We start from the raw sequence: 15,190 nt of genomic DNA on the forward strand, positions 1-15,190 counted from the left end.
TGACCCCGGTGCTCTTTCCTGCCAAGGCAGGGGGTCGGACTAGATGATCTACCTAGGTCCCTTCCGACTCTAGCTACTATGAAACTATGAAATTGATGACCTGAAAGGGACCTGAGGCACCTCCTGTTCTCCTTTAACATGGGGGTGCAATGTGAAATGCTGACATAAGGACTACTGCACATTCAGAGGATACCCTTGGGCTAGTAGGCAGAGTTAAAGAAAACTGTATGAATACAATAGGCAGCTCCTGTTAAGAGTCTGTCTATATGTAAAAGGCCAGAATTAGTTGGGTGTAAATGTAAAGCAGAGCAGTTATTCCAGAAAAACTCTATGGGCAAACACTCCTTTCTGAGTTGAGGCTAGATCACTTTATAAACTGAAACACAAACAAGAACACTTATTTGGGAATAAGAGTGTCCGCATGTTGAGTTACCGAGGAGTTGCCAGCCACTAAGACAAAAGGTTTGGAAAGGAAACCGATAGCATGCCAAAAGCCACTGGCTAGGCAGGGAATAAAACGCAGAACCCCTTAATCCCAGGCACTTGCCCTATCCACCACACTATGCTGCCGCCGAGTTGGATAGTCATCATCATAAAGAACACGCTAACTCAAGAGAACAGTTTTCAGAATTCAGGCAAAATCCACCCGGCCAGCATTCAATGACAAAAGTCATTAGAGACTCACTCCATGCTGCGTAAGGATGACTCAGACAACTACCCGGTCTTCAGCTTTCACCAGTGTTTGTAACCAACACAGCTAGAGCCATTATGTACTGATCTACTGTCACAGACCATCTGCCCTTCCCTATCTCCCCAAGATAGCCGACAGCCACAGGGTCAGTGACTACCTAATTACATCACTGGAAAAGTGAGAACAGCCTCTCAGCTGCACAATGTCCCGCCCAAAATGTGCTCGTCGGCAGCTGGAATTGATTCGACTTTAAATGAATCTTCCTGGGAGAAAGTAGCATCAGGCAGCATATCCCACTGAAGCAACCAAACACCAGGCAGAGTATCGGGTGTACTCCAGAAACAGCTGGAATTCTCTCTTTCCCCTTAAGAATCACCCCTCTCCTTCCCGAGGAAGACATTTCGGTTCGGTGCGGGAAACATGAGATGGTCTCTGGAACCCCTTTTTGAATGATTACATAAGTTAGTGCCCAATTGCAATGAAATCTCTAAAGCCTCAGCCTCTTCTCCCTTCCCCACCAAGAGACAGATCCTTGGCAGCACGTTAACCAATTAAAGTGCTGCTCAGAAAAGAAATAGGGCTTTTACCATCTCAGACCTATATCACCTAGGAAGATAACTGGTTATAATCCTAGCAAGTGCAGCCTCAAACAAGGTTGGAAAGAAGCCTGGTTTAAACATGGGAAGGTTGCTAAACAAGAGGAGGGTGTACTGTCCCTCTAGGTACAGATATTACATATAAACCAGTATAAGTGACCAAAAGCAGGCCTACACCCATGATAGACCACAAGTTTGGGGCACAGAGACTGGTTTAAAATGGTGAAACATGGTCTATAATAGATCTAGATTGATGAAGTGTCAGACGATTGGTTCAGATTAGACTTGAATGTCCATATCTATCCTATTTCTCTCTCTATCTTGGAAAAGCTCTGGCTTACACGATCAAAAAGGTGAGAACTGGTAAGCTCCACTAAAAAAATAAAAATAAAAACAAAACAGTCAAAAGAGGCAGGATGGTATCTGACCAGCAGGATCAATGCTTTGGCTTCGCAAGCAGGAAAATAGAGAGTATCCGGCTTAAATGTGAGAGAATGAGGTATAACATCCCCCATTTCCTTATGCTCTTGATTCAGAAAAGGTTGGGAGGCACAGAAGCATCAGCTGGCTGTTTTGTGAGGCTGGGGGAAGCCTTGTTTAAATGGAAGTCCCCTCCTCTCCTCCCCATGAAGGGCAAACAAAGCAATCCAGTCTCGTGTTAGTCAGACAAAAGTGCCTAGAGCTACGAAATTATCCAACTACTTAAACTAACAGCATTGATCAGGCTGGAAAACAAAGCTGCAGTTCTTGGCATCTGCACAATTAGGAGAGTACAGCTGCAATAGAGTTTGCATTTTTCACCTGCTGGTAGTTACAAAAATAATAAGAGAACACTTTCCCTCTGCCCATCCCTAAAAACTGGCAGAATGAACGTTACAGATACAGTTTGACTAGCAAACATCACTAAGATTAATTTAATCTCCCACTATTCTTTACAAAAAGAAGAACAAAACAACAATAAACCAAGTACAGCAGATGACAGATGTGTTTGGCTTGGCAGGCAATGGGCACTGTTGTTCCTAGAACTATTCCTATAATCTAAGGTCTCCAGCCCTCCATGGTACCCATATATTTTGAGCTGTACGTCCACTACAGTGAACCCTACACTGAAGTTCATTACAGCATTTAAATTAGAATCCATAAAGCCACTGTGAAAAAAAAAGTTAGCTACACTTACATTGGCAACAGCTGAGTGTAAGACATGCACTTGGTTAACAAGAAAAAAGAAAACCTGCACAATTGTTCAAATCAGCTGTTAAACTAACAGCACTGATCAGGCTGGAAAGTGCATGTCTTACACTTCATTTTTTTTTCTTGATAAGGAGAGTCTTCCCTTGGTTTAACATACTGCCAATGCTACAAATACCACTGGAAAAAAACGCACGCAGAGCATAATCTGGGCCTCCTTGTACCAAAGAAAAAGAACATAACATGATGCAAGTTTTCTCCAAAGCCTTTTGAGACTGAAGTGCACTTGTGGTTTGGAGTGCAACAAAACCCAATGGTCAAGTGAAAATAGAAGTTCTTTAAATGTTCGCACACAACCGGCGCCCTGTTTGAAGAACAGCTAATTCTTCACACATTCACTGACTGCCCTCATGCAGCCAGAGAGGTTTCCCCTCTCACTTCATAACTGAATTAAAGTAAATTAAACCCATTCACACATTTTTTTCTTCGCATTTCAACAAGTTACTTTCAGGATTTAGCTGTACATAAATGCAGCATCTAAGGAAAAAGAAATACCAAGAAAGGCCACTGGGAGTTGATTGTGAATGGAGTCCGTGGGCATGTCTATAAAAGATGCTGTTGCCATAGCAACACGCTACACCGACGTAGCATTGGCAAACAAACCGTGACGCCGCAGCTACATCACCGTAGTGATGCGCCCTCTTGCTATTGCACGTCGCTACGGTGACACTGCAGCTCAAAATTTACTGTACTGCCAGCACGGCGCAGTGCCGTCATTTAGTGCTCCCTTTAGTACAGCCTATGGGAAGTACTAAACGATGGCGCAGTAACAACAGCACTGTAGGGGCACATGGAGATGTGCCCTGCGTGTCCATTATGTTTAGTCTCCCTTTTAGTCACCGCACACTGGCTGATGTATTTTGGTGAAGAATAGCATCTGCCACAAGACCACACTAACATTAGGAAGAGTAGAGACATTAATAAAAAATGATACTGGTGTAACCTGCTGACCCCCTCCCGTATCTACTTCACAGAGGAACTGCTACATGGAAACCTTTGGTCCTGAAGCCCTAGAAGGCCTCAGTTCAATCTCTGGTTTCAGCCAAAATGGTGGCTGCCACGTTTGTACCCTGCATTCACGATGAAGGCTGCATCAAGAGCAAAGCCCCAGTGACTCTAGACACGAAGAAAACTGCCTCAGAACCAGCAAGCGACCTAAAACATGAAAAATGCTCAGCCTCTTGTTTTATACTGCATGCCGTGGGCCTGGAGACTAGCCTAGAATATTTCAGTCGAAAGTCACTGTATGCATTCGTTATGTGGATTGCAAGGAGGTCTTCTCACCTGGAGAGAGTTCTCACTACAGCTTTATGAAAGGGAAAGGGGAAAAGGAAATAAAGAGAAAAAAAAAAGAGACACCATGCATAAAATTGGAAGCATAAGATTAAACTTCTAAGCTAATTTTTACTCGGGAATGAGTAAAACAAAGAGCAATGCAACTGTGGATGCTTAAGTATCATTAAGGGGGAGCTTAATTGGCCCATGTTCCTTTTGATCTCAGTATTGAAAAGACTAATATGTATACAATTTGGTGTTGTTATTGGAGCCAAGGAACTATAATACAGTTCAACCATAATACTGAGTATTGGTGGAGAGGCAGAACACCTCAGAGATCATGAGGAACAGCAGTGCTTGTCACTCCAAACACAAAAGGTTCAGAATTCATTTTCTCAGCAACCAAACACCTGCAGCTCCCACGCACTTCACTGGAAACATTGGTGTTTGCATCCCAAAGCTTGTCTAACTTTATGCCAGCTAATAGCTGGGCCAATACAAGGTATAACCCTAAGAAGTCCTTGGCTCTCCCATAATTTCTGGATCACTACAGCTACGTCACTCTTATACTATGTGGGAGGAAATCAAAAGCTCTTTGCACAACTGCCCTCTTGGAGTGCTAGCAAATGTAAAGGGATGTCACGTGTTTCAAGAGACCACTGCAAACAGACACACCATGCTTCCAGAATGAAATCCTGGATCAACTGAAGTCAATGTCAGAACTCCCATTGACTTCACTACGGCCAGGATTTCTCTCCATATGCTTTCAGAGAGAACCAGAAAACGTTCTACCCTCCATCACATCCTGGCCCTGCTGGAAACTGATTGACCAAAAAACTCCTTAGACAAATTTCTCACTTACCAACCCCTACATGAGGGTTATAAATGGTTCACCTCCTCCGTGCTCAGTTGGTTCATGCATCTGTATTGCAACGGCTGGCAGCACATGTGAGAAGGGCCTTTGTATTGTAAGCTGTCGAGTATATTCTGGACACCCCACCCTTTACAGCACAGACAACAGGAATGTTCAGACCAGCCAAGGGTGTGAGAATGACTCTGCTGAGCATTCGTCTGCGTCTCGGATCATCACCAGAATGTGGAATGCAGAACAGGTGAGGGGTGTGGGGACGTCTGCGACATGACTTCGCTTTCATGGCTTTTGGAGGGTTTAAAAACCCCTGAACAAGTTAAGAGTGGGATTTTCAAAATCTCTCCCTGCCAATTTAGGTCCATACTGAACACTTAGCAAGTCATACCCACTGAGTAAAGTCTCCATCCCCTAAGGGTAATGTCTGATTAAGTATTTTTAGTCTCAGGAGACACCATGACCCCCACAAGTGCTCAGCACATTGAGTCAGAGGACTTTGACTGAGGAACCTGAATATGGATTCAAAAAAAAAAACAAACAAAAAACAAAAAACACCAATTTGGATACACAGATTTGCAAATTTTGGCCCTAATGTTTCAGGGCTAGACATTGCATAGGAATTGATCCAAATGGCAATGGCATTGTTCCTCTTCCGCTTCCCCTGCAGGCAAGTCTAGCATGAGTTGCATAATCTGTTGATTTAAATAAACCAAGAGGAGAGCAATTCTGATTCCACAAGAGACTCCTTAGCCCTTTAGGGCAAAAGTCTGGGTCACTTCCCTTCTGAAAACATTTCAGAGGTTAGCAGAGGCCCAGTTCCCTTTTAGTGACTGCACTTGAACAAGTGTGCAACAGAGCTGGTCAAAGCTTTTTGCATTTTCAGTTATGCCCAATTTTTCCTCAGTTGTTGGCCAGCTCTAGTGCACTCATTCAATTTAGAGTACATCTGTAACCCATCAAGCTCTGGGCTTCAGTTGACTCCCTCATAAACTAGGTGGAGAGAAGTGCCAAAGTATCCTTGAACATGGGCATATTTAAAATCTCACAAATTTTTTTTTTTTTTTTTTTTTTTTAAATGTTGCTGCTCAAGCCTCTCTCCAATGTGATGCTTACCTGCATAAGTGCTGCAAGATCCTCACGTGGTTAGCTCTGCAATTGTCAAGTCCTATATACTTATTTAAAAAACAAAGCATTTCTGTTTAAGACTAAGGGCCATATAGCATCCTAAACCCTATGCAGAATTATCACTGGCTTAGATGAAACGAATAGATGAATTTCAGTTTGGCAACTCCCTTCACCAGTAAGTCCATGGCAGTAGAAACAAAATCCCTCTCCTTACACTCTTCTGAGAACAGTTTCTTCTCTCATAACCAGTCTGAAACCCCCTTTCTTCCTTATTGCCAGCACAGCCAACAAGGTGCCACTGAGCCTAGTCTGAATTCCCCAAACAGGAGACAGAATTTAGGTATTTCTGTCTGAGCAGAGGGCAGTCCTAAAGCATCAGTGCTAATTGTACCAAATTTCTGTTAGTCTGTGCACCAGGATTTAGAAAAGGAAAATTAATTCTCAGCATTAGTGACAAGAGATGCAGAGTCACTAAGTGTCCAGTCCATCTCACTATGCACAGCTCTCTTCCCAATTCCCCAAGAAAGCACTGACAAAAGGAACAGAAAGGTTTTCTGAGGAGAGTCAGCCTACTTGCTCACTGCATTTACTTTTCTAAGCTGTTCCACAGCAGTCATAGTTGATGTATAAAAATGGCACGTTATCCCTGCTCATGAATATACAGCTATGCAAGTACTGGGCCAAATTTTGAATGTAATGAAGTAATGGCATCGACTAGTGCAAATCTGGAGTAACAGGGAGCAAGGTTTAGTTCATTATCTACAAAATCTAGAGGCCAATATGCATGAGTGACTGGTGCCTCCTGAATCTGGGGGGGCACCCACAGAAGCTGCCGATGGCGGCGGCCCCATCAGGGGGAGCACCAGCCCTACTGACAGCATCACTGTCAGCCATCAGGGGGCACCGACCCCACTGGGGGGGCACATGCACCCCCCACCAGTCCCCTATGCCAATATGAATTTTGACTGAAGTAGGCATAAGGAATCAACGTTACAGTTATGCTCGTCTCTTAAAGGAATCGCCACCTAGAGACACCAGGCTGAGTGGATGTGATATCATGTAAATGTGATCTACTGTTCTGATCATCAGCAACAAGCAGAAAGTATTTTTAAGCAATGCTTAGTGTTACTTAACCGGTTATATTCACCAATGTAATTGACACCTATTCCATCATCCTTAATACACCCACTTCTTTCTCTGATACCATAAATAGATTAGAAAAGTTTCTGCAGATGGCCATGACCCCATTTGTTTGTGCACTTAGCCATGTATGAATCACTCTTGGCTTGTAGCAGCACTCTGGAATTACTGAAAGATAACTAGTCGGCACAGACACCAATAAATGAATCATGCTTTCCACAAGACCAAACCTTTGGGCTTTTACAGACACCGATTACAAAGTAAGAAGAAAAGAACAAAGAAATTACTCAGTCTATTTGCACAAAGTCATGCAAAGTTGATTCATAGTTTTACAGAATTATTACTGACAAGTCTTTGTAGGGGGCTGGAGTAACAAACTCGCTACTCAACAAATTGGTCTTTCTTACTTCACTTGATCCCAAAACCCTATATAATTCTTGAAGAGGTTACATAATTTTTAAGGGCATCTTTTCAACTTTTATGTCATTCTAAATAGTAATTTAATCATCTTGCATGCACATCCTTCATTCTTTGTTACAGAATTGTACGTGTTAGGTTGCATTGGCCAAGTCTTCAGTACTGAGCATTTTGGTAGCACCTGTTAAAGTGCACATGTCTTGTCTAAACTCCCATCACATGCCCAATTCTTCATAGCTGTAGATGTAAACAGAGTGTTCAGAACAAGCAAGTGCATTGGCATAAGCAAGTCTGTACATGCAAATACAGGCATTTGTGCACATATTGCAGTGTAAGATTCACCACTTGCGGGTAAAAATCTTGGTCAATTTTAGTACGGATTTGTGAGGCCTCGTTAACATCACAGACAGACCAGTGACTGGAAGGCATCACAGAAACCCACCACAGAACAGCTAACTAACACACGGAAAGTTAAGTTCAAAGTTATGTACTAGACTTCAGTTCGAAAAAAATCTACAGTCTGTGACTGACATTACAACGTGCATCAGAAATAGACAGCAAACAGTGTTCTAGATCCAGTGCAAATGCAAACCTGTACAAACTGTAAATGCCCTTTCACGATTTTGATAGGCACTGCCAAATTTCTCGTAGATCAAACAGAAATACATTGTGGAGGGTAGGGGCGTGCACAGGGTAGGGCCTCAATGCTGATCTCAATGCCTGCAAAAATCCATCAGGCAAATTCAGGTCACAACACCTGCACGTTTTGACAGACTTGATCATACATGCCCATATGCCCAAAAATCAGTAGTTGGGATCAAGTAGAGGCAAAGAGTAACTCAGGATGAGTTTTAACTCCAGGAAGAACTTTTACTTCCGGAGAAGCATGTAATAAGGCTCAAATTAAAAAAAATGCAAAAACTCTGCTTAGCTCCATATGAATGCCTTGCTAACTAGCACATACTCTAAGGAGTGGGTTTTTGCTCCAATGAAATGTATTTGATCTCTTCTAAACCCCAGCTGACCAGTGCCTGCACAAAGGCATTATTTTGGCGTAACTGGGAGTCTATGCAAGAAAAGGCTTAACAGCAGTTACGAAAACTAATCAGAGGCACTACTGAAGCTATTTGGGAAAGCCTGCTCAATTATCCCTCATCATTAAAGGGCATCACCTCCTCAACTAGAAGACAAAGCCCACACAAGCCGGCCCCAAGACAGACTGACTATTTTCAAGCAGATTTAAATTAAACAATTTATAATATAAGTTATAAAATATAAAATATCTTTTGCGCTTCTACTTCTGACAAACTTGGATCCACGTTGCATGAATCACTGCAACAACCATCACTTCTCATGCATAAGAAATAACCTATGCAGGCAACAACCTGCAATCCCCAATACAGTTTACCCGAGGATAAATAGCTATTGACAGAGGTGGAAGGACAAAAAAAACCCCAAAACCATTCTGAAGAACTTAGTGGCTGTTTTATCTGTACAAAACTGCTGAGGTGTTGATTGAAACTACAATCTTTTCTTGTGCAAAATAATATTAAAAGGATTCACATGCTAAAAATAATAAAATGTCCAATTTCAGGTGGAAAAATATTTGGAAGCAGAGACATGCAACATTAGGTAGAATGGATATCTCCAAAGTAAGAACTGTAGTATAAATGTTAAAGTGAGCATAGGTTTCTCACTGGAGAAAATTCAAAAGGCTTGCAACACTTTGATAAGTTTAACATCTCTACTAATTTCCTGTTTAGCGTAATCATGCAATTACCATGTGATCTGCAGAACACGAGGAATTATATACTTATAGGTGGCTTCAATGTAGACAAGAAGTTGTCCTCTTCCTCTCGTTCTTCTTGTTAAACAAAACTCTGCAGAACTGACTTAGAAAAGGGGGAAAGAAACGTGAAAAGTTTTCATTATAAAGCACCATTTAAAATGCAGATCAAAGCGCTGCCTTGGAAGTTATATTCCTTGCCAAGTCATCAAAGCCTTTTCTGCCATCAGTAGTTCCCCCAAATCCTCAGATTGGGAATGACAAACTGCAGCAGTTGAAATAGACTAAAAAATAAAACACGACTTGCTAAAGTTAACCAATACTTTAGAAATTCCATTTTCTGGCAGTTAAGTCAACTAGCTGTTATCAATTATTTTATGTATAAAACTGTAGTCCTCTGCAATTATTGAAGACAAGTACAAACAATCAATCATACAGAAATGCATGCACACTATCATTTTCACCCCCTTCACTGATGTCTGTAAGACCAGAATTTGACTTCAACAGGCAAATCTCACAGAAATTTAGCTCCAGAGCCACAAAAAACATTTGTCATACACACTCCAGTCCTTAATGGCCCCTTTGCTCTCTATATATTTAGGAGTATACTCATTGTGCAAACAGAGCCTACACTTAAATGCAGCAAGGCTGCCCTTCTAGTTTCATGACAGAAGCTGTTAGTAAGAAGGCAAAAATAAGCTGACAATAGATGCACTAAAGCCATCTATACCGAACACCTTAAAGCTCTGAATAAGAATATATACCACACAGAATTTCTTTGCATACAGCAGATCCGCTTAATTGAAAATCATTTTTTATTTAACAACAATCACAAATAAAAAGTCCTAACGGATCTGTTACCAAATGATAACTGTGTGTTAACCGAGGCAAAACCAATCTCGACTGTACAATTATTTACCACTTAGGTAAAAGGCTGGGTCGCAGCTACTGGCCATTGGTGTCACTATATACTTATACACTTCTTTTAGAAAAGTCGTCTCCTTTATAAATTCCATTTATAATTTAGGTTTACAAACTGATTCTGGATTTGAATTTATGCAGCCAGCTACCAGCGCCCAAGATATTTGAGTTTTAGTACCTTTGGAGAGCAAAAATAAAACAAAAATAAGGAAACCATTGTGGAAGTTTACATTTTACATTTCCACAGAATGCATCAAGAATTCAGCTAAATCCAAGTCAACGTTGCAAAATTTCACATGCAGCTTCAGTCCCAACTCTTAAAATGCCTTGGCTTAAAAATATATAGCTATGTTGTTCCCTGCTCCCATGGTACATTGTCACCCAAATTTACTAGCATCTGAGAACTTGCTATAAAACCTGAAACAAACAAAGACTCATTCTGGTGGTAACTAACACCTCCATGACACAGAGTAACAAGTTGTATTGTGTCAAATATCCTCTTCTGGATATGCCCCATTAAGGAAGAGTTCACTGTATCATGTCACTGCTATGCATTATAAATGATTTCAGGTGCCTCTCTTTCAATGCATGCCACAGGACTCTGACCCACCTTGTAGTAGCAGGATGTGAAGTACTGTACAGGTGTTCACCCAGAGGGAAAAGACGTTTGACTCTATATGTCTGATCCTGTCTTCTTGTCTATCCCCTTTTTGAATCAACATTGAATGAAAGCAATAAAATTCAACAATTAAGTTGCCATTTCATGGGACTAAAATTAAACACTGCTCTGAGACCCCACTGGTACATACACACAGCAGAGCAAAGGTGACTTATGACTGTATCTTTACTCAAAAAAGGTTGTGCTTTCGCAGAGATAAGTAACTTAAAATCTCCAGGATTTTACATGGAGATGGCTAAGAGAAGGTGCAGATAATTCCCAGCCTTTTAGAAGTAAGAACTACCAGTGTTTTTTCTCCACTTGGATTTTATGCAGAAAAGGCAGTCTCTGTATAAAACACTTTTTGGTGTAGCAAAGACGCAATCGAAGATGGGTAACACACACCTGACTTTGGTTTGTTTATACCAAATTGAAATATCAGGAATTGAATGGCCATAGGTGAAGACTAATTAGCTTGATAAAAAGCTGGTAGTAGACCTGTGCTTGTTTTTGTAGACTTATTTCTGAAATGTTCAGTTAAAACAAAAAAACAAACAAACAAACAAAAAAGCAGCACATAAAAAACCTGAGCCAGTATTACAGATTTTTTTCAGTAAGGATAGTACAACAGTTCCAGTGCTGCCACTGACACATCAATGAAAAAACAAAACATTCTTGAAAAATTATATATAAATCACAGCAATATAGTACATCATATATACTAGTCAGAGAGCAAGAGAGAGAGGAAGGGAGAAAATTCTAGGCTGAGCCATCTGCATTTGGTTTATTAAACTAAAGGATATGAAAATATTGGATTTGTTTCTGAGGACAGAACTTCTCACACGTAATAGACTTACAATTTTAAATGTCTTTAAATGGCTTTAAAACTTGTGCTTTGCAGCTCTAAAAATAAAGAAAAGATGAGGGAATAGTCTCATTGCCATACTGAGAGAACCTCTTTATTATTAAAGCTATTAGATACTTCATAGTACTAAAGGCGACCTTCAACCAGCCCCTTACTCAAGGTGAGCATCTCTGAACCTCCGCAGCTGTTACATGCATCTACATTATTGTGGCAGGTCGAAGCAAAACAGAAGCATCTCTAGCCAAAGATTCCCAACCCTGTATCAATGTACGAGAAGTCCTTTCAGGTCTGAAACGGCTCCACAGTTTTCCAGAGCTCAGCATTCATAGCAAACTATTACCTGTACAAAGGACTCCAAATGCTGAATGAACAAGGCCATCACAAGATCCTGTAAAAACTTGCTCATCGATTATACCAGACAGATAAAAACACAAGTTTAGCTGTTTGTGGCAAGAGGCCGTGAGCTATGAATGAACACTGTTGCAAGAACTTTGTTGGGCTGAATAAGTAGTTATTTACAGACTCCAACACACTGAAATCACCCCAACCCCCTTCACCCTGGGTGACTGATTAGAGGCCACAGCAGAGATGTCTGGCTGGCTTGGCTGGCCTAGTGTATTGGCACTGCACCAGGTCAGAGTACTCTCTCTAGTCACTATGGGCGTCAAGACTTTGAACCTGTAGTGAAAAAATATAAAACCCTCATCTAGGAAGGCTACAGACAGAAAGAGCCCAACTGCTTCATTTGTTTAAATACTCCAGCTTGTCACCTGAAATAAGAAATGCACAGAAATATTTTTAGATCAATTTCACAGTTAACCCAATTAGAGGGTTAAATTAAAAGCAGTTTGCACTTATGCTACTATCTTGCATCAGTCCTGAGCTAGATTCACACCTACAAAATTAAACGGAATCTCGTTTTACCTGTTCTCAGACCCCATCCAAATAATTTTTCAAAACTGAGTCATGCTGCCCCCCGCCCCCCACCATCTACTTTAAACTACTGAATCTAACGGACTTTCAACTCTGTCCTTTCTGTTACATCAAAGTAAAAAGAAGCATTTGTGTAGCCAGCTCCATTGCAATCTAACCACTCTTGCTTCGTAGGAAAAAACAACTAATTTCAACAAAGGAAGTTACTGCCAAATACAATGGTGTAAGGTAATGGTAAAAGTTTTAAAGGCCTCAGTCAAAAGAAAACTTACCCGCTTTGGGTAAGTACCATGATGTTAACTAGCTGATTGTGGGGGGAGGGAGGTGCAGAGATTTGATAGAGCAGACCAAAGAGAACAGGGTCTCATGGAGTAGGTTCTAGCTTTTTTAAAGGAAGAGATCCTCCGATAGGTAAGTTTTCTTGGTTACACCCCCCGCCCCCACCAAATGGATAGTATTTCTAAGAAGTCAAGCAATTAAATTAAGAGATCAGATTGTTCCAACAAGAAACCTGGCCCAAGAATCAGATTGGAAGAAGAAAGACTGTTTCTTCAAAAGACAGAGTGGATGCTAATTCTTCAAAAATATTCCACTTTGATATTATCACAGTTCTGATCAGACCTAAACTTAAAAAAAAAAAAAAAAAAAAAAAAAAAAAAAGTTTCTCAGCTTTATGTCATGGGATAGCAGACTCATTTACATTCACTCTCTGACTAGCATTAAAAAAAAAAAACAAAAAACAGAAATCAGTATCTTTTAATTTGTAGAGCTCTAATGGTATTCATATCTAGCACGGCCTGTTAAAGTCAAGAAAGAATAATGGTCTATTCAGTACTGGTAGTGTTAATAAAATCAGGCAAATCCAGCTTAGCTTTGTCTGAACACGAATGAGATTAAATCAGGATTAAATGTGCATACAGTACAAAGGCTATGGTTTATTTTACAATTCAGGTTGAACACGTTTTAGTACCCATTCTATGAATGCCTATAGATTTTTTTCCCAAAATCCATATATAACCAAATCAACGCAAAATGTGGCTTGCAAAGTTGATGGCAGAGGACTCAAGGCTTTGACCATCTGAAATGCCAAAGACCAGAGCTGCCCTAAAATACAGCTCTGCAGCCCCCAAACAACAGACTCAATCCTAAAATTGTCAATGGGAATCGGTGGCATTAAATAGGGCTCAACGGACTTTCACATGCTTACATCAAGAATGAATTTGCCATACTGGGGTGTTAGCAACAGCAAGATTATGTCCAAGTCTCCACTTTGTGCCAAATGCACTAGCACGCAGAGGTTACAACTGCGTTGCATGGTACTGGATGTCGACCCAAGTAGAAATGAGCCCTCTGGCTGCAGAAAAGCCACACAGGCTGAGACACTTTGAAAATAATCAGGCCCAGGCAATGCATTTTTAAAAATAGCCGGGGAAGCCAATTGACTTCCCTTAAAAAGAAAACTCCATTTCAATTCTAGGTAGTTTGTTAGGGTGACCCGACACAGAAGTACAGGCTACTTGGGTCAGACAACACTCTCAGTGATTCTTCATGTTTACAGTTTAAAATAAAATTTTAAAAAATTATAACAAGTTTTCAAAATATTTGCTCCACTTTTGCCTCCAGCCCTCCAACCCCCAAATAACTGAAATGGAGCCGTTAATTAAGAGACCTCAAAGCAAGGCTCAAAGTGTTAACAGTGCTAACCTTATGGGTCAAAATCTCCTGAGCATCACTTCAGCTGAAGTGAGAAACATAGCCTATTTGGAAGAGCAGACAGTTAGAGCAGACAACTAAATTAACAAGACTGCCTCAGTGTCAGCCAAAACATCATTACGGCTCATTAGCCGAGGGGAAGGGATGATATAAAAAAAGATGAATCGGAAGAGGAAATTTTACATATGCTGAAGAGGAAGTTTTACATACACTGAAGGAAACAAGAGGGGCGAAGATAACCCTCATGATATAAACCCCTCACAACTCTGCGCTGGGTCGGGCAAAAGCGATTTCTGAGCCCTGCGGGTCCCTCACCCGTGGACGCAATACGGTCATCCCTGCTCATGCCAGGATGCTCCGACGCAAAGATGCTAAATCCCAAGCAGCAACAGATTAAAGATCAGGACGCGCACAGACCGGACAAGCCGCTTAACAGCAACAGCTTTCTTTGCTCTTTGCGGCAGCCTGACAAGCCGGAGCGACCGGCTAAAACTTTACTTCTATTTGGGGCGCCGGGAGAGCCCGACTCGTCTTCTCCCCGGCCACGCGTGAGTGTTTGCTGTCGGGTCTGGCACAAAACTTTCCTCCAAAAGACACCCGCGGCGGGCAGCGACTCCGGCTGCGAACCGGTGCCTCCAGGTGCGGATTAGGGAGGGAAGAGGAGGAGGCAGGGGGGCGTCTAGCGCCCCAAAAAACTCCTTGCTCCGGCCCTTGAGGAGAGGCTGCGGCAGGGCCCCGTGCGCGAGCTGAGCCCCCGCGCTCGGCCGGGACTATTTATAGCCGCCCCCTCACAGGCGCGCACCCCGGCCCCACTCACTGATCTCCATGCTCTGGAACAAAGAGCGCTTGCAGTTGCACGTGCAGGACACATTGGGCTGCAGGGCGATGCCGGCGGTGCCGTTCAGCCCCATGAAGTTATACATGGGCGAGGAGGCGGCGGCGAGGCGAGGCGCG

General features: G+C 41.9%; 1 protein-coding gene across 2 annotated transcripts in view; it reads right to left on the reverse strand.

Moving 5' to 3' along the window:
- The window catches only part of PMEPA1 (prostate transmembrane protein, androgen induced 1), a 57,472-nt gene extending 42,288 nt beyond the window's left edge, over positions 1-15,184 (reverse strand). For both annotated transcript variants that reach the window (XM_019548179.1, XM_019548178.1), the window contains exon 1: positions 15,054-15,184. In XM_019548179.1, coding sequence (XP_019403724.1) covers positions 15,054-15,159 — 106 coding nt within the window. In that variant the 5' untranslated portion in view covers positions 15,160-15,184. The remainder of the gene's footprint in view (positions 1-15,053) is intronic.
- Between the last annotated feature and the right edge of the window lie 6 nt (positions 15,185-15,190).

This window comes from Crocodylus porosus, unplaced genomic scaffold (assembly GCF_001723895.1).
Source record: "Crocodylus porosus isolate Cpor-Errol unplaced genomic scaffold, CroPor_comp1, whole genome shotgun sequence".
Lineage (NCBI taxonomy): Eukaryota > Metazoa > Chordata > Crocodylia > Crocodylidae > Crocodylus > Crocodylus porosus.